The sequence below is a fragment of the Girardinichthys multiradiatus genome, chromosome 3, assembly GCF_021462225.1.
Source record: "Girardinichthys multiradiatus isolate DD_20200921_A chromosome 3, DD_fGirMul_XY1, whole genome shotgun sequence".
NCBI lineage: Eukaryota > Metazoa > Chordata > Actinopteri > Cyprinodontiformes > Goodeidae > Girardinichthys > Girardinichthys multiradiatus.
This window is the reverse complement of record NC_061796.1, coordinates 44,008,292-44,029,694: the sequence shown is the minus strand read 5'-3', so window position 1 is coordinate 44,029,694 and position 21,403 is coordinate 44,008,292. Positions and strand designations below refer to the sequence as shown.

At 41.0% G+C, this 21,403-nt stretch overlaps 1 protein-coding gene across 1 annotated transcript; it reads right to left on the bottom strand.

Annotated features, from left to right (window-relative positions):
- Nucleotides 1–737: 737 nt before the first annotated feature.
- Nucleotides 738–8,689, bottom strand: hapln2 (hyaluronan and proteoglycan link protein 2). The gene is made up of 6 exons (XM_047361046.1): nucleotides 8,432–8,689; nucleotides 8,166–8,271; nucleotides 3,441–3,806; nucleotides 3,103–3,219; nucleotides 2,830–3,012; nucleotides 738–1,198 (listed from the first exon to the last, which is right to left on the bottom strand). Exons 2-6 carry the CDS (start codon nucleotides 8,257–8,259, stop codon nucleotides 921–923), a joined length of 1,038 nt encoding a protein of 345 aa, XP_047217002.1. The 5' UTR covers nucleotides 8,260–8,271; nucleotides 8,432–8,689; the 3' UTR covers nucleotides 738–920.
- Nucleotides 8,690–21,403: the final 12,714 nt, after the last annotated feature.

Genomic DNA, 21,403 nt, shown 5'->3' with positions numbered 1-21,403 from the left:
CTTAGCATTACACAATGAAAAGGTCTCCAATTTAAATCTCTGCCGCATTCCTTTCTCTGCGGGGTGTGTGTGGTTTTTCTTAAAGGCAGGGGTTTTACTTAGAAAGTACTCAATAACTAGAGTTGGCTTGGAAGCATCAGTATCAGTCCTAAACTGTCAGCACTGACCACATCTGTTTCAAATTCCTCAAGTTTGCTCGCATATTCTGTGTTTTATGCCCTGGTTATTACTCTGAAGCATAAAGACAACAATAAACTGGCTTTTTCACAGAATGTGTTTAATTTGGTCCTCCTATTGTTCATTTCATATTTAATAAATTTCATGTAAGAATTCTTGAGATCACCAGTATGAAACAAGAAAAGCAGATTTATAAACAAATGATAAACTAGTGACATTAAATTAACTATACATTTAACATTTTGACTATTGGGTCTGCTGGCCCCAAAGCAGCAGCTTAGTTTGCTTGTGCCTTGGGCCAGTTCTTTCCTAATGCAATCTGATCATTTTCCCTAGATAGTTGTACAAATTTCTGTCAAATATTAAAATAATTCAGAAACAATTTATGGGCAAACACAAAAATAGTTTGTGAACTCAATTACAAGTAATTCTAATGCGAATAATTCTAGTAACTGACGTAAGTTTAAGCAGCCATTAATAAGCATACAGGAAGCAGGGCAGAAACACATTACATGGAAACAGTGTCAGGTTTCCACATCAGTCAAGGAGCTATTGAGCTATTATATGCTAAATTGATTGTTCATCTGTACAGTTAAATGTTTCATTTCCTTCTAATTTGCTAATTACACCATTGAGCCCAGCACCTTATGTCATCTTTACAATTAACTCTGTTGTTGCCACCATTTTCAGACTTGGATGCCAAGTTCTTCTGACACTGATGTCTTTTCTTTTTAAAACATGAGTTATCTATAGCAATATGCTCCATAAAGGTGAGCTGTTTTGCTGGGGAATCCAAAGGAGCGGACCCCTGCCTCTGGGATGCCTCCACAGTGTTTCCTGGGGTTGATGATGGGAAATCGTACGCTGCCGTCTTTTAGCCAGCCACCATTACAATGGTCATATTTTTGGAAACGCCAGGCAGCATAAAGCTGGCCAACCAAAGCCAGCTCTGATCCCTGATGTTTGCAGGCGTGTACTGCCTGATCATAGGAGAAGGATCCAAATATGTAGAACACAGAGCCTGTGTCAGAAAGAGACACAAAACACAGGGAAATTCTGAACAAAAATCAAAAAAATAATGTGAGTATTAACACATAAAATTATAATCTGCCTTTTTTTTGAGTCTTGAATTATTTTATTCTTATTGTTTCCAACTACTGAGTTTTTTTTTCCCCCTTATTCACTAGCTGCTTATAAAATGTTGATTATAAAGAATATAGAATTTGATAAATTACCAGGGTAACTGTCTGACATTTCTCATGATACCTTTAATTGTATGTACATATAGCTCTTTTTAATTTCTTATCTTTCTGCAGTCATGTTTGCCTGTGGCAGTACAGTTGGACGTTGCTAGGGTAATATACTCATTTTGTCTTTGCTGGAATCAACATTCGGTAAATGCTCACCCTAGCTGATTGATAGGCAGGAAAAGCGGGTGGAATTGTTTATACTGTGCTAAACTGGTTCAGGTCTTTTTTGGCAGGCAGGCACTACTTTGTCTCATTTGGTCATTATAAATCACACAAAAATAAATGTTGGGCTTCTTCAAAGATCCATTAGAGGGCCACTTTCATTTAACAGAAATATGATTCCACTAGCTCAAATTATCCCACCATATGTATAATGACATCGCAACTTTACTTCTCCATATCACCGCATGACTCTAGTCACTGGTTCAGATGAATGAATGGGTTGGTTCAGAATAACACAAAAATCACTGTTTGTCATGATCGAGATCAGTGCTCAACTGAACTCAAGAGGTCTAAAATCACAAAGCATGGAATAAACCTTGGTTTTGTTTTCAACTCATCTAAATTTTAATAACCGCATAAAGTCTGTTACTGAATCTGCTTATTATCATAAAAAAAAACATTGCCACAGTAAGTGATTTCTTGTTAAAACAGGACAAAGAAAAACTGGTGCATGATTAGGTTAGATTACTGCAACAGTGTCTTTACTGTAAAAATCTAATCAGGCAGCTGTAGCTTATCCAAAATGCTGCTGCCAGAGTCCTGATCAACACCACGAAAATGGATCATATTACACCAGTTTTTAAATTCCTGTACTGCCTCCCTGTTTATCACAGAACCAATTTTAGAATTCTGCAATAAAGCACTAACTGGTCTTTGTCTGAAATACATTTTTGAGCTGGTTGTCAAGAATGAACAAGACAGACCCCTCAGAACGACTCATAGTTATCAGAACCAGAACTAAACAAGGTGAGGCTGCATTAGGTTTCTATGCTCCTCAGGTCTGGAACCAACTCTCTGAAAACCTGAGCTGTAAGGAAAGTGTTGGCTTCTTCAAAACAGGACCATTTTTAGTTACAGAAGCTTTTGTTTAAAAAAAACTAATAAACCGTTTGAGACTTCCTTTTTAGAGCTTAACTTATTTTATTTTTAAGCTTATAATTTGATGTAACGCTCAAGTTTTCCAGACCCACCATGTTTGTCATACAGCAGTAAGGAAGACGGGGTCCTCTGTTTTGGTGAATATATTGGCACCTTTTCAAACGCTAGTCTGGATATTTACACTGAATATGTTTTGTTTTACAATTACTGTTAAATGATTTATTAGAATATCTCCCCTTTCAGTTCTTGGGGTGAACAAAGTGAAAGCCAAGTTTCTTTTAAAGTTTGTTTTCCACTTTACCAGATATCTGGGATGTGAAGCAGAAAGCATCAAACCGATCATGGTTCTTATCTTTTGGCCCATAACTGCGAATGCCTGCTGGCAACTCTCCTCCACAGACAGGTCGGGGATGAACGACTGGATAATGAACTGTTCCATCATAAATCCAACCTGCATTGCACCAGTCCAACCCCTCAGTCCAAGCTGCAAGAAGAAGTGGGTTGATGTAACAGGGCCAAGCAGAACAAATACCTGTTACATGTGGAATATAACATTTTGGATTAATTGTATTACCTCTGTAAAGCTGGTTGTATGTGGATAATATGCCATCTTGCTCAGCACAAGCCTGTTTGGCTTCATGGAAGTTGAATTTGTAACGTCCACGCTTACTTTGATATGGAAATACCACACCTAGAAATGAAGTCAATGTTCATTTTCTCTTAGCCCCGATGAAACACTACCCCCATGCAGGTATAAGCACAATTCAGGCAGAAATTCCTTATCAAGTAAATTTAGAAGATTTGAATTTCCTTTTGATGCACTTAAGGTATGTCCCTAAAACTGTACTGTCAAACACTTGAAAGGAAAACGTTTAACAGCATCAACGGATACTGGTAGTAGTTTTTAGTTACCTTCAATCCTCAAAGTAATGACAATGTTCTCATCCTCAATGCCATTTATCAGCTCACACCGATACCTGCCATCATCTCCCAGTTCAACATTGCTGAGCAGCAGGGAAGCGTCCATGGTGTGAGCCCTCTGGAGAGAAGCCCGCTGTCCAACATGGCCATATGGCTTGAAAGCATTTGCATTTGATATCATTATGACATTTTGTTGCCCCATGTGCTCAGACTCCAGCTTTGTCCATTTAATCTTGTAGTGGTTAGGTTTGGTTCTGAGGATGCATGGCAAGGTGACATTATCTCCCCTTCGGCCCGCCACCTCTACCTGCACAGGTGGCTCTAGGAGATACAGAAGCTTCTTTGGTGTTGCTGGTTCTGTGGGGAAAACAACATTGGCAGTCATCTACATCAAACGTTTTAAAAGCCTTTCTCACTAAATGGATCTCTTTATTTTCATGATTATTTAAATTGTAGATTCTCACCAGAGACAACAAACCTGTGAATGTCACACATGGAATTATGTGGTAAACAAAAAGTGTAAAATAACTCTAAACATTTCTATATTTTAGATTTTTACAAAATAGCCACCCTTTGCTTTGATGACTGCTTTGCTTTCTTGAGCTTCATGAGGTGGTTACCTGAAATGGTTTTCAATAGTCTTGAAAGAACTTCCCAGACGTTCATTGAGAAACGGCTAAAGGTATATATTTTAGTCATTACAGCAAAGGGCGCTACTTTAAGGATTCTAAAATATAACATATTTAAAGTTATTTTACAATTTTTTGTTTGCTACATGATTGCATAAGTGTTCATTCAAAATTTTGATGCCGTCATTGAAAATATACGTGCAATGTAAACAGGCATAAACATAAAGAAAACCATTAAATGAGAAAGGCGTTCTAAAACCTTTGACCGGTGGTGTATGTACCCAAGTAATTAAGTAAAAATGATAAAGACTATTTAATTTATTTAGACAATGAAAAACATTTAGAACATGGGTTATGATCATCAAAAACTGTTAGCTTCATAGCCAAAGATGCAACTTGATGTCTACAGGTTTTATTCAGTAATTGTATTATTTGACTGATATATTCTAGAGCTTTTTGTGTAATTTTATAAAATTATTTTCTTTTGTTCTACAGTACTCCCTCCTATGTATGCCAAAGGTATTTTTGTCCACTGTCACCACATGCTTGGTCAGGAGGATGATTGCTGCAAAGTCAATGCCTTAATAAAATCAGCTTGACTTCCTTAGATACATTTTTGCCAATGGGCATTAAATGACCAAATGAATTTTTACTATTACAGTATAATTAGAATTAATTGGAATTGTGTCTAAGTGGATCTGAATTTGACAAAATTATTGGATTGGACTGGAATTTACTGGATGGATTTAAACTGATTTTGGACTACATTAGATGTTATTTAATTTGAAATGCACCTTTTTATTTTGTAAAATGCCTTAAAGGCAAACTAAACAAAATCTAATTAAATTATCAGAAAAAATAAGCAAGGAGAAATAACCCATAATAATGCTTTTTTAATGAGTTGTGGATGATCTCCAAAAATTAAGATCAGAGTGTTGAAATTGTCCAAATGATTCAAAAACCCATAAATACACAATATGCCACCACAATTATGAGCCCCTTTCTTTAAAAGAACAATTTCTTGTGAATTGAAAGAAATATTTTTGCATTGTTTATGTAGCAAATTGTAACATTGTTAATGTACTACTGCATAGGGACAGAGTGATATTACTGGTTCATTTTAATTTTTATATACAGGTCCTTCTCAAAATATTAGCATATTGTGATGAAGTTCATTATCTTCCATAATGTCATGATGAAAATTTAACATTCATATATTTTAGATTCATTGCACACTAACTGAAATATTTCAGGTCTTTTATTGTCTTAATACGGATGATTTTGGCATACAGCTCATGAAAACCCAAAATTCCTATCTCACAAAATTAGCTTATCATTAAAAGGGTCTCTAAACGAGCTATGAACCTAATCATCTGAATCAACGAGTTAACTCTAAACACCTGCAAAAGATTCCTGAGGCCTTTAAAACTCCCAGCCTGGTTCATCACTCAAAACCCCAATCATGGGTAAGACTGCCGACCTGACTTCTGTCCAGAAGGCCACTATTGACACCCTCAAGCAAGAGGGTAAGACACAGAAAGAAATTTCTGAACGAATAGGCTGTTCCCAGAGTGCTGTATCAAGGCACCTCAGTGGGAAGTCTGTGGGAAGGAAAAAGTGTGGCAGAAAACGCTGCACAACGAGAAGAGGTGACCGGACCCTGAGGAAGATTGTGGAGAAGGGCCGATTCCAGACCTTGGGGGACCTGCGGAAGCAGTGGACTGAGTCTGGAGTAGAAACATCCAGAGCCACCGTGCACAGGCGTGTGCAGGAAATGGGCTACAGGTGCCGCATTCCCCAGGTCAAGCCACTTTTGAACCAGAAACAGCAGCAGAAGCGCCTGACCTGGGCTACAGAGAAGCAGCACTGGACTGTTGCTCAGTGGTCCAAAGTACTTTTTTCGAATGAAAGCAAATTCTGCATGTCATTCGGAAATCAAGGTGCCAGAGTCTGGAGGAAGACTGGGGAGAAGGAAATGCCAAAATGCCAGAAGTCCAGTGTCAAGTACCCACAGTCAGTGATGGTCTGGGGTGCCGTGTCAGCTGCTGGTGTTGGTCCACTGTGTTTTATCAAGGGCAGGGTCAATGCAGCTAGCTATCAGGAGATTTTGGAGCACTTCATCCTTCCATCTGCTGAAAAGCGTTATGGAGATGAAGATTTCATTTTTCAGCACGACCTGGCACCTGCTCACAGTGCCAAAACCACTGGTAAATGGTTTACTGACCATGGTATCACTGTGCTCAATTGGCCTGCCAACTCTCCTGACCTGAACCCCATAGAGAATCTGTGGGATATTGTGAAGAGAACGTTGAGAGACTCAAGACCCAACACTCTGGATGAGCTAAAGGCCGCTATCGAAGCATACTGGGCCTCCATAAGACCTCAGCAGTGCCACAGGCTGATTGCCTCCATGCCACGCCGCATTGAAGCAGTCATTTTTGCAAAAGGATTCCCAACCAAGTATTGAGTGCATAACTGTACACAATTATTTGAAGGTTGACGTTTTTTGTATTAAAAACACTTTTCTTTTATTGGTCGGATGAAATATGCTAATTTTGTGAGATAGGAATTTTGGGTTTTCATGAGCTGTATGCCAAAATCATCCGTATTAAGACAATAAAAGACCTGAAATATTTCAGTTAGTGTGCAATGAATCTAAAATATATGAATGTTAAATTTTCATCATGACATTATGGAAAACAATGAACTTTATCACAATATGCTAATATTTTGAGAAGGACCTGTAGTACTGTGAGACACCTCTCTAAATCTGTGACTGTTAGAATTTGGACATCATGGGCCAACACCTCTATTCATATTACTCTTACTTCACCTGAACCAAAAAACTTCACTTAGAGGCAACCATGAGTTTTACACTGTCTACTCAAAGGACGAAAAGAACTGAAATGAAGAAAAATCTAAGTGATTTCTTAACAGAATATTAATGCTATATCTTAATTGTCCTGGTGAGATAAATGATGTAAATGGGGAAAAAAACAGCTGATTTCTCCACATAGTATTTCTCAAAACAAAATTCATTGTTCATTCTGCTTGTGATTTGACCCTCTGTTTTCATTGTCTGCTTTGTTTTTGGGGCCACCATTTGATTGGTTTTTGTTGTCGCTGGAATGAACAGTCAAAGCAGTCACAAAAATCTTGATAGGTCAGTCCGCAGAGTCCTAATGGGCCACTGGGCAGGTAGAGATGATGAAATTTATGTCACACAGACTTTGTTGTCCAGGGACAAACTAGGCCTTAGAATAAATGTTTAATGCCCTATAAACAGTCTGTGAGCAAGTATTAGCTGAAATACTTTGAAAATATGCCAATCTTCCTTGTTATGCTGGCCTTTTGAAGCATTTGGCATGCTGAGGTGAGTGAATCAGCACAGAAACAACATCTGCACTACATAGCATGTGATTCAGTAAGATTACTACTTAGATCATTGGCACATTTGCAATGACACTACATACATTTTGGAGTACTGCTGCATGTTTATGGTATAGATGGAGTTTTGCTGCTCATACCACAGAATTTCTTTTTATTTCCTAAAACATCTCTGGCAGCCTAGATTACTTAGAGATCACATTATGTATGCTGCAATGTCATAAATATACAAATGATGCTGGTGCATTGTTTACCTAAAGGGGCGACACTTCATGCGCCATAGAAACAAGGAAGATATAGGCAATTTTGTGACGAACGTTCTGAGAAACCCATTATTAAATAGAGGTACCATCGCCGCTAAAATTTTGCTAAAACGTTTAGCCACTGATTGAAGTAATGGTTGATTTGAATGTCTCGCACAATACACATTTCAGATAAAACAAGCCGTCAGATTACACCAGAGAAGACCTGAACGTTTGACATAATTTCAAATCTGGGTCAGAATTTACCTTTACTATTAGTGGGATCAATGAAAATAAGAAATAAAAATGAACTCTGCCATAAGCATGATTTAAGAAAACATGAATAAAAAGTAACCATCATAAAGAGCTCCTCTGTAAGTATTATGTATATATGTTTCAGGTCTTCAGGAAAGAGAAGAATTTATTCTGGTGACGATGACATAAATTAACATCCGTACCTGCTCTGTAGGGGTTATATGAAGCTGAAGAATGGCTGAAGAAGCATAATGTTATTAACAGAATCCAGACAAAGTTCCCTTCGAAGGATGTCATTTCTCTCAGCTCCTGTAGTGCACAATAAAAAATGTTCAGTTGATTCAGATTTACACAAAACTTCTGATAGCCTTAGCTGATGAAACAGTTGGAAGAAACTGTGGTATTGACATTCCTCATATTTCACCACTGATCATATCATGTAGTTTTCTTTTAATTATAACTGACAAACCTGTATAACTGATTTGGTGTCCAGTTGCCCAATCAACCCCCAGTATTATTCAACATGACGGTCCAAGTGTCCACTCAAAACATTTCAGGATAATTCCTAATGTATTCCATGTCCGTTCTTTATTTCCGTTGGCTCCTTGGTCCAAATGCTGAATGGTCATCTGTCTTCAACCTTCACTTCCTCCCTCCTCTTTGGTGTCTCTGGTCATGAGGTCCTCTCTGTTATTAACAATGTGTAAACAGGACTGTTGTCCTCTCTGCTCCAGATGTTAATGACCCAATGACGATCCAACATTCACAGGCTTTCTTTGTGTTTTCCTCTTTCTTGGTTTCTATTGAAAGAGGCAACAGTTAAAACAAAAAACTCTCTGTTTTGGTAGATCTATTTTCTTTCTTTTGGTTGTGATCCTTAGTTGCTGTTATTTTGGTGCATTCCATTGTTTACTTATGTCATTGTTTTGTTGACAGATTTGACCCACATGCAGATTAACACTCTGGAGGCAGAGAAAAAGTTTAACAAGTTTATTTTTCACAGGAATGGATTATAGAGTTGGACCCGGGACTGGAAACACACCGCTGCACAGAGAAGGAGGATCAGGTGAGTATGATATTTATCGGGATGATATTTCGTATTACTGTAAGGTGGGTTTAGCTTACTGGGTTGGAGATGAGGATCCACCAGGGAGAGAGTGATGTGGAGTGTGGGAGTGAGGTTGACGGATTGCCGGGTGGAGATCTTTCTTAATTCAAGGTAGGTGACACTTGCACAGGTGGAGGTTTTGGTGAGGGTTGTTTCCATACAGCAGGTGGTGAACACTAGATGCCAGTACTTGCAGCTCAGTGGTGAGACACGTTGGAGGGTTAGCAGGGTTTGCTTCTGCTTGAGGCCAGGGAAACGAGGAGCTTAGCGGCTGCCAGCTGGAGCTTGATCTGAGAGAGAATCCTTGGAGTCCTTAAATCTTAAACTTGACAGACAGTGGCTGAAACAGGAACCAGGACTGGGAAGTTCACCTGAGAAGGAGCAGAGACAAGGAGGTAAGAAACTGTGATCTCTTAGAGAAGACACCATTAGCTCTGGCCGGTTAGAGCTACCACAATTGGCAAACACTCAGGCGCTGAAATGCTGGTAACCTGTTCCTCATATACTCCCCCTGATGATGATAATGAGCTGCACCTGCACAGTAAGTAGCAGGCAAAAACACAAGACAAGTTTTCCCAGACCCCGACAACTTATTCTTCTTCTGTTAGTTTCCCTGATCTTCTGTGTTAATTAGCCTCCCTCCTTCAGTTTCCTGCATTTCTCTGCTACCAGCTGCTCCAGATTACTCCTTGATTAGCTACTTGGTTCATTGGTCTATTCTCCATTCTATCCCAGTATTTATACCCTCAGGTTTTCATTGTTCACTGCTGGATCCAACAGCTGATTTTCCCATTCCATGTCTCTGTGTTCCTACCTGTAAACCTGGCTAAGTTCACTCTTGTAAGTTTACCTGCTCTTATCATTAAAAGCATTCATCTAATCACCATGCTGCTTTCATTCTCCTGCTTGCACTTCGGTCCTGCTGCACTTCCACAAACGCTGACAAACTGTGGATAAATTGTCATAACTGATTTCAGGTTAACAAGTTTTTATTCGACTTATGGGAGTTGGTGTAGTTACTGATTGGGCTTACAAATTAAGCTTTTTCTGACATTACTTTTCAAATGTATTGTGAGCTGGGGAGAAATATCAAAGAACATTGTTTATAAGTTTGTAGTCAAAACTATAAACCTTGTTTGTTTTGTCTTTAGTTGATTAAACATTCTTTTTCTGCTAGCCAATATGTAAAAGGCTAAACATAGTTCATTTTTATTTTTATTCTTTTAGTTTTGCGGAACATTAAGGTTTTCTATTCTAGTCTTAATTTTTTCTTATTCGGTTTAGGAATAGATTATGGTTTGGGTTTCAACTAATCCCAAGTACCCGATCAATGACCTTTACTGGTTTTGGAGTAGCTAACCGCACTTATCTCCTGATGGCTGATTTGACCTACTTTAGTTAGTTGTGCATAAATAAATTCCTCCACAGCCCCCAAAAGAAGAGAAAAACTAATTTCAAGCACTTCATGCTCCAGTGCTGTAAACAATGCCAATACATGAGATTGGTGTTGGCAAATACCTAAAGGGATAGTTCAGAATTTTTTTTGATTCTGACAAAGGGTTCTAAGCAGTTTATATCTTACAGTAGAAAAACTCTTGTAGCCTTTCTACTTGTGTTTGTTTTCATAATTTGCCTTCTCATTATGATTTTATATTCTTGCCATATTAATAATTGTTTTGTGTTTAGTTTCTTAGTTCAATCTAGCTGTAGTTCTTGTATTCTGTTACATCTCTGTTTATCTTCTCTTTGTGTCCCAGCTAAGCTCTATTCATGTTTATTAGTCTCCCTTCCCAGTCTCCATACTTGCCTTCTACCCCAGTTGATCCAAATATCCTCCTGATTACTCACACCTGCATTCTAAGCCATTTCTCCACTCATCCCTCAGTATTTAAGCTCACCTGTTGTAATTGGTCCCTGCCAGATTATCCCAGTTCACTTCCCATTATTGTGGCTGTGACTCTGTCCATGTTTCTCATTCTCTTTTCCTGGTGCCTTCTGTAAGTTCTCTGTTTTCATTTTTTAAACTTTTGTTCATCCAATGCTCCTGTCTGGATCTGGGTTTACTGTAGAACCACAAAACATGACACTAACCTCTTAAAATTATTCCAACCACAAGAAAATTATAGCAGTTTTTGAAAGCTCTATTTTGTAAACCTTTAAACTGTCATCATGTTTGCTGTTGGTTATCTATGGAGGTAGTAGAGGGCACATTGCCAATGAGCTTCCTGTGTGAAATGTACTGAGAAAGGAACATGTAAAGCATTTCTGTCATGACTTAGAGATCAAGAAGAACTCAAATGCAAAAAACAGAAACTGATGGAAAACAAAAACGGCTAATTAGAAATGTTAATTTAACAGGAAATGGGTTCCAATATGTCAGAGGTTTGGCCTGCAAGAATAGGAAGAATATTAATATGACTGAGGTTGGATTTCTATAAGTATAAAGATGTTTGTAATGTCTGTCTTACATGGAGGTCTTTGTATTATGGTCTTGAAGGTGGTAGGAGATCCTGGGTTGAAGTTAAAGGTAGCAGAGTAAAGGTAGTTATCCAGCTTGTCCTTGAGTTTACTGACGGAGGGTGAACAAATAAGTATACCAATAAGATCTCTCACAGTGTTTTTTCTTGGGCAATATCTGTTAACAGCACATGACATCTGGATGGGGTTCCGAGAGGAGCCAATCTGACATAGAAGCAAAGCAATGTAAAGTCAAATATATTATAGCTGTTTAAATGTAGACTATTTTATGGATGATAACACTGCCTTATGTTTTAATGAGTTAGTTACTGCTGCCAGAAAAGCTTTACATGCTTTCTTTTCAGTATATGTTTCACACAGAAAGATTATTAGTGGAGCACCACCTCCTAGCTCCATTTGTTGTAGAAACTAATCGGCTCTTGAGTAAATAACTGACTATTATAAGCATGACAATGGTTTGGAGTTTCAGAAAATTTGCAATTTCACAACCACTAAGACATTTTCAGATTGGAGTTGCTTCATCTCGAGTCCTCATGGAGTAGTGATTAGCTTTAGCCTCTGTGTCTAACTAATCTGGGTTCATCGTAAATAAAGAAGCCAAGAGCATTAACTGCTGTTGCTGACTTCAAAGACTGAAAAGGGCTAACAAAATCAGATACAACTTGCTGCAACATGCTTTTTCACTCTGGAAATTCACATTACAAGGCAAAGGAACACCCCTTCAGTTGCTTCAGTCTCTAGGAGGATGCCTGCACCTATTGTTGATTTTGCATCCCAAAGACACAATGCTAGTGCAGATTCATGACTGTAAAACTCAAAAGAAATATACTGAATGAAATTTTTCTATGACAGATTCACACACAGATGCATTTTTTTGAAAGACAAATCTTTATGATAAGGTTACATAAAAAAAACAGTGTTCAGGCATCGTTTTTGCCCACATCGTTCTCAGGGACAACTGGAGAAGATGCTGTGTTGGATCTGGTTTCCTCTGCTTCTATTCCCTCTGGACACAAAGGCGCCATTGTGAGGATCACCATCTCACTGCAGCGACAGCAGGCGTGAACACGCAAACAGGGGCCAATGTGGAAGATGCAATAATAGGATTCCTCTGTTTTTGCTTGTGTTGCTTCTCCTTTGTGCTCCCATCATCAATGGGACTCTTTCTTGTACACCAATTAGTATTCGGAGAAATGCCTGTAAGTGACAGTGGCCAACGGTACTACTACATTTTACTTTTTAATCAGAATTCTTTATGCACATTTTCTTAGAGGACCAATCTTGATTATCCTGCATAGCATAACTGGTCTGGAAATATAGAATACATTTTTTTATTTTGTTTTAAAGCCTCAACAGCTACAACTACATGAATTACACTTAATTGCAACAAGCTTTAGCACTGCCTGGAGGCTGGCACTACTTTTAAATAAACAACATGCACACTAATTGGTGAATATGAATTCAATCCATCTTCTTCTAGACCACCTAAGTGGGATAAATTTTACAATTCCAGGTTTTCATGATGGCAAAATGGACCATTGATTCCGATCTAAAGCTACTTTGTTTCTTAATCATTTTAACATGGTCAAAAACTATTTGACTTGAAGGGAATATATGGGGCATGCCATACAAACTGGTTTTTATTACTCGTGCTTTTTAATGTATTTGGCTTCAGAATAATACCAGAGCATTCAGTTTGGTGTCTATTTTATTAACTTATTGTAAGATTGTTTTGCTCACATATTCATCATCATATCATTTTTGTTGTAAACAGGCAACAGAAATATTGCCCTTTGCTGTTCACCTTGGCAAACAGAAAAGCCAGAATAACTTTTTCATCCCAATTTTTTTAAGTTTCTGATTATCTTAGCTCACTTTTAGTAAAACAAAAGAGTGCATGTAAGATTGATCTTCTTTAATAGAGAAAATTACTGATTGGTCAGTGTCTTTTTGTCAAATCCTTCCCCTTGTGCAGCTGCTCTTTCACAGGGATGTATTTCAGCCTGCAGGAAAACGGTCCCTCTGACTTTGTGACATTTCAGTTGAGTTTGATTGATGAAAATGTTTTCCTTTAAACCACTTTGATGATTGTGAGGCTGGAATCACAGGTTATACAATCTGATTGCGGTTACAAATCTTATGTAAGAAAAAGGTTATTTTAAGAGTCCTTGCTTTGTCTTCAATAGATAAAAAGTGCTGCAATACATCTGCTGTATAGTTTAACGTCCCATCTTCAGTAGATTACTGAGGATGATATGAAAGCAGGTTAGCCTGCGTTCAACCCTGATGTAGTATCGGTGTCTGCAATAGCGTTGCATCGGTGCGTGACTGAGTTGATAAACCATGTGACAAGTGGCGGGGTCATAAAAGAGACACATGACCAGAGAAAAGAATGTTTTGACAACTCTGAATAACCCTCATTCCTCTTGCAAAGACATGAAACCCCCTAAAACGTTTTAGCATTCCTGTGTTTGCTTCTGAAGATTTCTCTAAAAGTCAGGTTTTCAGATAGAGAGACCGATTTGTTTTTCATTTGAGCCTATTCTGACAGTTTGTACAGGCTCACACACAGAAGGGTATGCGTTCTCTCACACCTTTGTTGTCTTTGTATACTCCTGGCAGACATTAAGAGTCTAAATGGATAACGACTTGGCTTGTTGACTCCTTGTTTTCCAGTAAACAAAGAATATTTCAACTTTTTTCAACATCAGTTTCTTTTCTGGTGTAGTGTGGGTTATTATTCATCAGATTAAATGTGGTTTAAAAACTAAACACCGGTGCAGGTATTTGACTAATTAAAATAACATCCTGAATTTTTTTCTTTTTGCATTTCATTTATAGAAGTTTAATGATACATTTAGACCCATAATTGGTTTTCAAACTTTTCAAATCAAGTCTGTAAATACTAATACCCATCAGACTGTTGCCTTGCTTTTACATATCATAGGAGGATGTGAAGCTCCAAGAACATTGTGCTCCAGCCCTGCCTTGCTACCCATCTAACACTCTATTTGTTTGGATATGATGCACAATTCTGAGGCATGAGCGTCCCAACTCTGAGATATTGTATTTACTGCACATACTGTATGTGGCCCTGCAACTGAAATTACATAATGTTGCAGTAAACGGCTAATACAGATCCTCAGTTTGCACTGATGAAGATTTCATCATATGAACTAAACTATTGACACGCTGACTTGGTTCCTTACTAATCCAGCTGATATATTTTTGACCTCTTGGCGGCACTCACAGAGATTTAACTTTATTTCCAACATGATCAGTTGACCCTTAAACATAGAAAAAAAAAGATAGATGGTGATGCTGTGCACCATCCCGACGCAGTACAACAACCCTTCATCCCTATACAAACACACTATACAAACATGGATCAAAAGTACCATGCTTACTTCAAATGTTCAACAAAATGTACTTAAGTCATTCATATGTACAACCACTTAAAATATGTTTTTCAGGACACCAACTTTCATGGTAAAATTCCATTTTTATTCTCAAGATAGAGCTTAAAAATGCACTAAATGCGGTGCAGCTGTGGTGCAGGTGCCGCAAAGAAGTGCAGTTAGGAAGTGCTGTTACAGGGGCCGTGCGGCTCAAGGAAATGTTTCCGCAAGAAGGAGGTTTGGGCGGACCCCACAGTGGCTTCTGTATCAAGCTCCTGAATTTTACCAGCCAAACAGGAAGCCAGACAGGAGAGAGATCAGGTGAATTTTATAATAAAATCAACCCACCAATATATCCCGGCCTCACTAGTGTAAACCAAACAACTAAAAACAGAAAAACGAGGAAACGGAGGGGCTATTTGAGAATGAATTAAGGATAGTTATGCGCACTGATAAAACGTTTTGCTATAGAAAATGAAATCCATATCTGTTTTTACTCCTTTAGAGGGATAGCAACAGAAAGGAGCAGACAGGGATTTTCAGAGGGATACCCAGAGGTAAATGGAAAGCAGCAAGTAGCAACCAGCAGTTGTTCCTGGTTCACTGTCATTCCCTTAGGGTCTTGGAGTTCTCGAAATGTTCTCCTCTGTTAGAGTTATTGTGTTTGAAGGAATGATTAATGTGGTTGAACAGCCTCTCACAGTTAATTTGACATTAATGGCTGATACCACCATCAAGTACCACCAGCAGTAGACCTACTAGTACCACAGTTGGAGAACCATAGATTTGGGTGATTAAAGCTGGTCGCTGCATGTTATACATACTTTAAACCAGACAAATAAGGAGAGAGATGCTAAAATGCAGCTAAAGACTCTGAGCAAAATACTACTTGGTAAAGTGAAGTGAAATAAAGCAGTGCTAAAATACAGTTTTGCTTGTTTCTATTATTTAGTATGTTAATTTATTGTATTTTTATGGTTAAAGTTAGTTTTAAAGGTTCCCTTGGTGATTTTTCATACTTATGTTGTACAGTTTGGCGGTACAAAGCATGACTCTTTCCAGGTTGTTCCTTCTTCTCTGCCAGGTGTTATGAAACACCTCATCAAGGCATCAATTCCAAAAAAGTGTTTACATCTCTGTTCTTTTCTGGATAATCTGTACTGATTATAAAAAAATTTTTAACTAAATAATGTGTTTATATCTATAAATAAACCCCACAAGAACAAATTTGTGTTTGAAAAAAGACAACTCCTATTTGACCTATTGTCCTTAGCATGGAGTGATTTACTGATGTGCCTGTTGCTCCTCAGCCAATCACTTTGCTGCTGGGTTAGTTGTGTAACATGTGATCAAAAGTCACACGGATAGATAGTGATCTGAGTGTAGATTTGGGAGAAAGATAACTTAGTGTTCCCATACCTGTTTCACCCTGTGAGGCCTGAGGCACCTTTGCGTCGTTTCCTCTCCAGCAAAAGCCTCAACACACTACAGTAGCAGGACTGTGACAACTTAAAAGTACCTGCAACTGTACATTAACAACAACCTTTCACAACGCAATAACATCTTTTACCCAAAATCAATATAGTCAATTAAATTTAAATTAAATTCAGTTCAGTTTATATATATAGCGCCAATTCATAACACGTTCTCTCAAGGCACTTCACAAAGTCAGGTGAAGTCAAGGTAAAAGGTAATGTTGGGACCCACAGCCATGGAAACAACATGAAAGATGCGGTACAAACTTTTCTGGAACTTTCAAAATAAATTGCATTTAACCTACTTCCAACATTTGGAAAAGGGGGGGTAGCAGCGGACTTTCCATGATGCCACTGGCTGTATAAAAGCACCCCCTTTCCAATGGTCCGATCTCATCCACCCAGACTCCGTGCGAAGCTGGCCGGAGAGGCAGTGCACTAATATCTCTTTGCTGGCAAACAGACATAAATTCTTCAGAACGGAATCCAAGGGTGTCATACGATCATCAATCATATGCACTAAATAAAGTATGGAGGAATTACTGTTTGTGTACCCGGTACACACTCATAAAAAGGGAAATTAAGGTATAAGCATTGCTTGACATTCTCTCTGAGGCCTGCTGAAGCAAACTGTGTTCCAGAGAATTCCCTGCAGAGACGCGGTCTCTACGAAGCCGAGTGGAGTGGTTTTCCCAGTCTGGAAGGAGGACAACCGAGACCGCATCACTATGGTTACAACAACTGTGCAGTTGGTTGGCGGACAGAACGAGCCATCTTTCATCCACAGCTACGGAGGTTAGCCGAAGAGATAGAAGTGATTTAGAATGAAATAATCTAAACATTTTTCATTTTATGAAGTTTGGTTTTGTTTGTTTTGAACTCAGCTACCTTGGTGCTAGCAGGCTATCTGCTCAGCACATGCTCAGTTTTGTGTTTTGTGTTTGTGTGTTTTTAAAGTTAAGACAAACTTTATTTAAAGGGTGATTTTAAACACAGAGGATTGATCATAACACGCCGTCCGCGCTTATGCATCTGAACCCTATTATTAACCCTGGTATTTTAAAAGTTTGTGTTTAATTCTGGTGCTAAGCTATCAGCTTCTTTTGTTAGCTTTAACTGCTAACAGCTAAGAACACGTGCTTGCATATGTAAGCCCATTTCTCCAGAAAGATTTGGTTCTTTTCCAAAATACCTCCTTAAATATTTGACCATTACCTTAATAATATTTCTTTAAATATTATTTTAATAAATAAAGGCAGCTAATGAGACACAGTTGAGAATTAGTCATCCAGAAGGTTCGTTTTATTCAGCAGATCATTCTTTAAAACATTATTTTATTAAAATAATATTTTATCTGATCTTGCATTGTGAATGGTTGTCTAAACGTTTGCTGATTATTGCCTAAGTTGGTTCCAAGACTAACTTAACTTCATTTCCAGATTCTTCAAGATAATCCTTGGTTCTCAAACATAAACATTGCATGGTAATGTTGCATCACTTTTTCGGATCATATTATTTTATGAAATATAAAATATTAAATAATATTTTCAGATTTATAGTCACAACAGTAAGTATTCCATCTCTTTAGGTTATATGTGTAAGTTTTTAAACATCTGTGTCCTACCAGGTCTTTGCATTAGGTAAGCAGTTTCTAAGATTAACAATGACTTTGTAAATCAAACCATTTTGTTTTACTCGTTCTCGTACTCGTACTCGTCGTCTTCCGCTTTATCCGGGACCGGGTCGCGGGGCAGCAGACTCAGCAGAGACGCCCAGACGTCCCTCTCCCCAGACACCTCTTCCAGCTCCTCCGGGTGGAGCCCAAGGCGTTCCCAGGCCAGCCGAGAGACATAGTCCCTCCAGCGTGTCCTGGGTCGTCCCTTGGGCCTCCTCCCGGTGGGACGTGCCTGGAACACCTCCCGAGGAAGGCGTCCAGGAGGCATCTGGTATAGATGCCCAAGCCACCTCAACTGGCTCCTCTCGATGTGGAGGAGCAGCGGCTCTTCTCCGAGCCCCTCCCGGATGGCCGAGCTCCTCACCCTATCTCTAAGGGAGTGCCCGGCCACCCTACGGAGGAAGCTCATTTCAGCCGCTTGTATCCGGGATCTCGTTCTTTCGGTCATGACCCAAAGTTCATGGCCATAGGTGAGGGTAGGAACGTAGACCGACCGGTAAATCGAGAGCTTCGCTTTTCAGCTCAGCTCTCTCTTCACCACAACGGACCGGCACAGTGCCCCCATTACTGCGGCAGCCGCACCGATCCGTCTGTCGATCTCCCGCTCCATTCTTCCCTCACTCGTGAACAAGACCCTGAGATACTTAAACTCCTCCACTTGAGGCAGGAACTCCCCTCCAACCTGAAGAGGACAAGCCACCCTTTTCTGGTCGAGAACCATGGCCTCAGACTTGGAGGAGCTGATCTTCATCCCAGCCGCTTCACACTCGGCTGCGAACCACCCCAGTGCATGCTGTAGGTCTTGGCTAGAGGGAGCCAGCAGGACCACGTCATCTGCTAAAAGAAGAGACGAAATCCTCTGGTCCCCAAACCAGACCCCCTACGGCCCTTGGCTGCACCTAGAAATCCTGTCCATAAAAGTTATGAACAGGACCGGTGACAAAGGGCAGCCCAAACTCCTGCTCCGCTTGTACAGAGACCGGATGGCCCCTAGTAAAGAGCCACCGATTCCATACTCCTGGAGCACCCCCCACAGGGCATCACGAGGGACACAGTCGAATGCTTTCTCCAGGTCCACAAAACACATGTGGACCGGTTGGGCAAACTTCCATGAACCCTCGAGTACCCTGTAGAGGGCATAGAGCTGGTCCAGTGTCCCACGGCCGGGACAAAAACCACACTGCTGCTCCTGAAGCCGGGGTTCGACTATCAGCCGGACTCTCCTCTCCAATACCCTGGCGTAGGCCTTACCAGGGAGGCTGAGGAGTGTGATCCCCCTGTAGTTGGAACACACCCTCCGGTCACCCATCTTATGTAGGGGGACCACCACCCCAGTCTGCCAATCCAGAGGCACTGTCCCCGTCCACCACGCAATGTTGAAGAGGCGTGTCAACCATGACAGCCCCACAACATCCAAAGACTTGAGGTACTCAGGGTGGATCTCATTCAACCCCGAAGCCCTGCCACCGTGGAGCTTTTTAACCACCTCGGTGACTTCAGCCTGGGTGATGAAAGAGTCCAACCCCAAGTCCCCAGCCTCTGTTTCCACCAGGGAATGTGTGATGGCAGGATTGTGGAGATCCTCGAAGTACTCCTTCCACCGGCCGATAATGTCCCCAGTCGAGGTCAGCAGCTCCCCACCCCCACTGTAAACAGTGTTGGCGAAGCACTGCTTCCCCCTCCTGAGGCGCCGGACGGTTTGCCAGAATCACTTCGGGGCCAACAGGTAGTCCTTCTCCATGGCCTCACCGAACTCCTCCCAGGTCCGCGTTTTTGCCTCTGCCACCGCCCGTGCCGTGGCACGCTTGGCCCCACAGTACCCGTCAGTTGCCTCAGGAGTCGCACAAGCCAACCACAGCTGATAGGACTCCTTCTTCAGCTTGACAGCCTCCCTTACTGCCGGTGTCCACCACCGGGTTCGGGGATTGCCGCCGCGACAAGAACCGCACACCTTACGGCCGCAGCTACGGGCAGCAGCATCGACAATAGATGTGGAGAACATGGTCCACTCGGACTCTATGTCTCCAACATCCCTCGGAATCTGGTCAAAGCTCTCCCGGAGGTGAGAGTTGAATACATCCATGGCCAAGGGGTCCGTCAGACGTTCCCAGCAGACCCTCACTATGCGCTTGGGCCTGCCAAGTCCGTCCGGCTTTCTCCTCCTCCAGCGGATCCAACTCACCACCAGGTGGTGATCAGTGGACAGCTCAGCCCCTCTCTTCACCCGAGTGTCCAAAACATGCGGCCGAAGGTCTGATGATACGACAACAAAGTCGATCATTGACCTCCTGCCTAGGGTATCCTGGTGCCAAGTGCACTGATGGACACCCTTATGTTTGAACATGGTGTTCATTATGGACAATCCGTGACTAGCACAGAAGTCCAATAACAAAACACCGCTTGGATTTAGATCGGGGAGGCCATCCCTCCCAATCACGCTTCTCCAGGTGTCGTTTCCCATGTGGGCGTTGAAGTCCCCCAGCAGAATAATGGAGTCCCCAGGAGGGGCACTATCCAGCACCTCTGACAGGGACGCCAGGAAGGCCGGATACTCCGCACTACCACTCGGCCCATAGGCCGAAATGATAGTCAGAGACCTCTCCCCAACCCGAAGGCGCAGGGATGCGACCCTCTCATCCACTGGGGTAAACCCCAACACGAGACGGCTGAGCTGGGGGGCAAGAAGCAAACCCACCCCAGCCCGCCGCCCAATCCTCTTTGCACCGGTCCCTCACGGTTCCCCCTGCAGGTGGTGGGCCCACTGGGGGATGGTCTCGCGTCTCTCGTTCGGGCTTGGCCCGGCCGGGTCCCGCAAGGAGCAACCCAGCCACCAGGCGCTCTCCGACGAGTCCCGACCCCAGGCCTGGCTCCAGGGTGGGACCCGCCGTACTGGGCGACGTCACGTGCCTCGATTCTGTAGTCGTCATGAGGGATTCTCGATCCGTTCTTTGTCTGACCCATCACCTAGAGCCCGTTTGCCATGGGAGACCCTACTGGGGGCATTTAAGCCCCAGACAACATAGCCTCTAGGATCATTTGAGCACTCAAACCCCTCCACCACATTAAGGTGGCAGTTCAAGGAGGGGCCATTTCATTTTATTTGACCAAAAACAGAGCAGAGAATGTAGACACAAAACACAAGATACATATTGTGTGAAAAATGCATCTTTTCTCTTTTTTTTGGTATAAAGAGGTTACATATCAGCCAGGTGAAAAATGGACCAGTGTGAGCCTGTTTGAAAGAGAATAAATATTGGGTTTTGCATGTCCCTGCAAAAGCAATAATACCCATTTCACATCTTCTCAC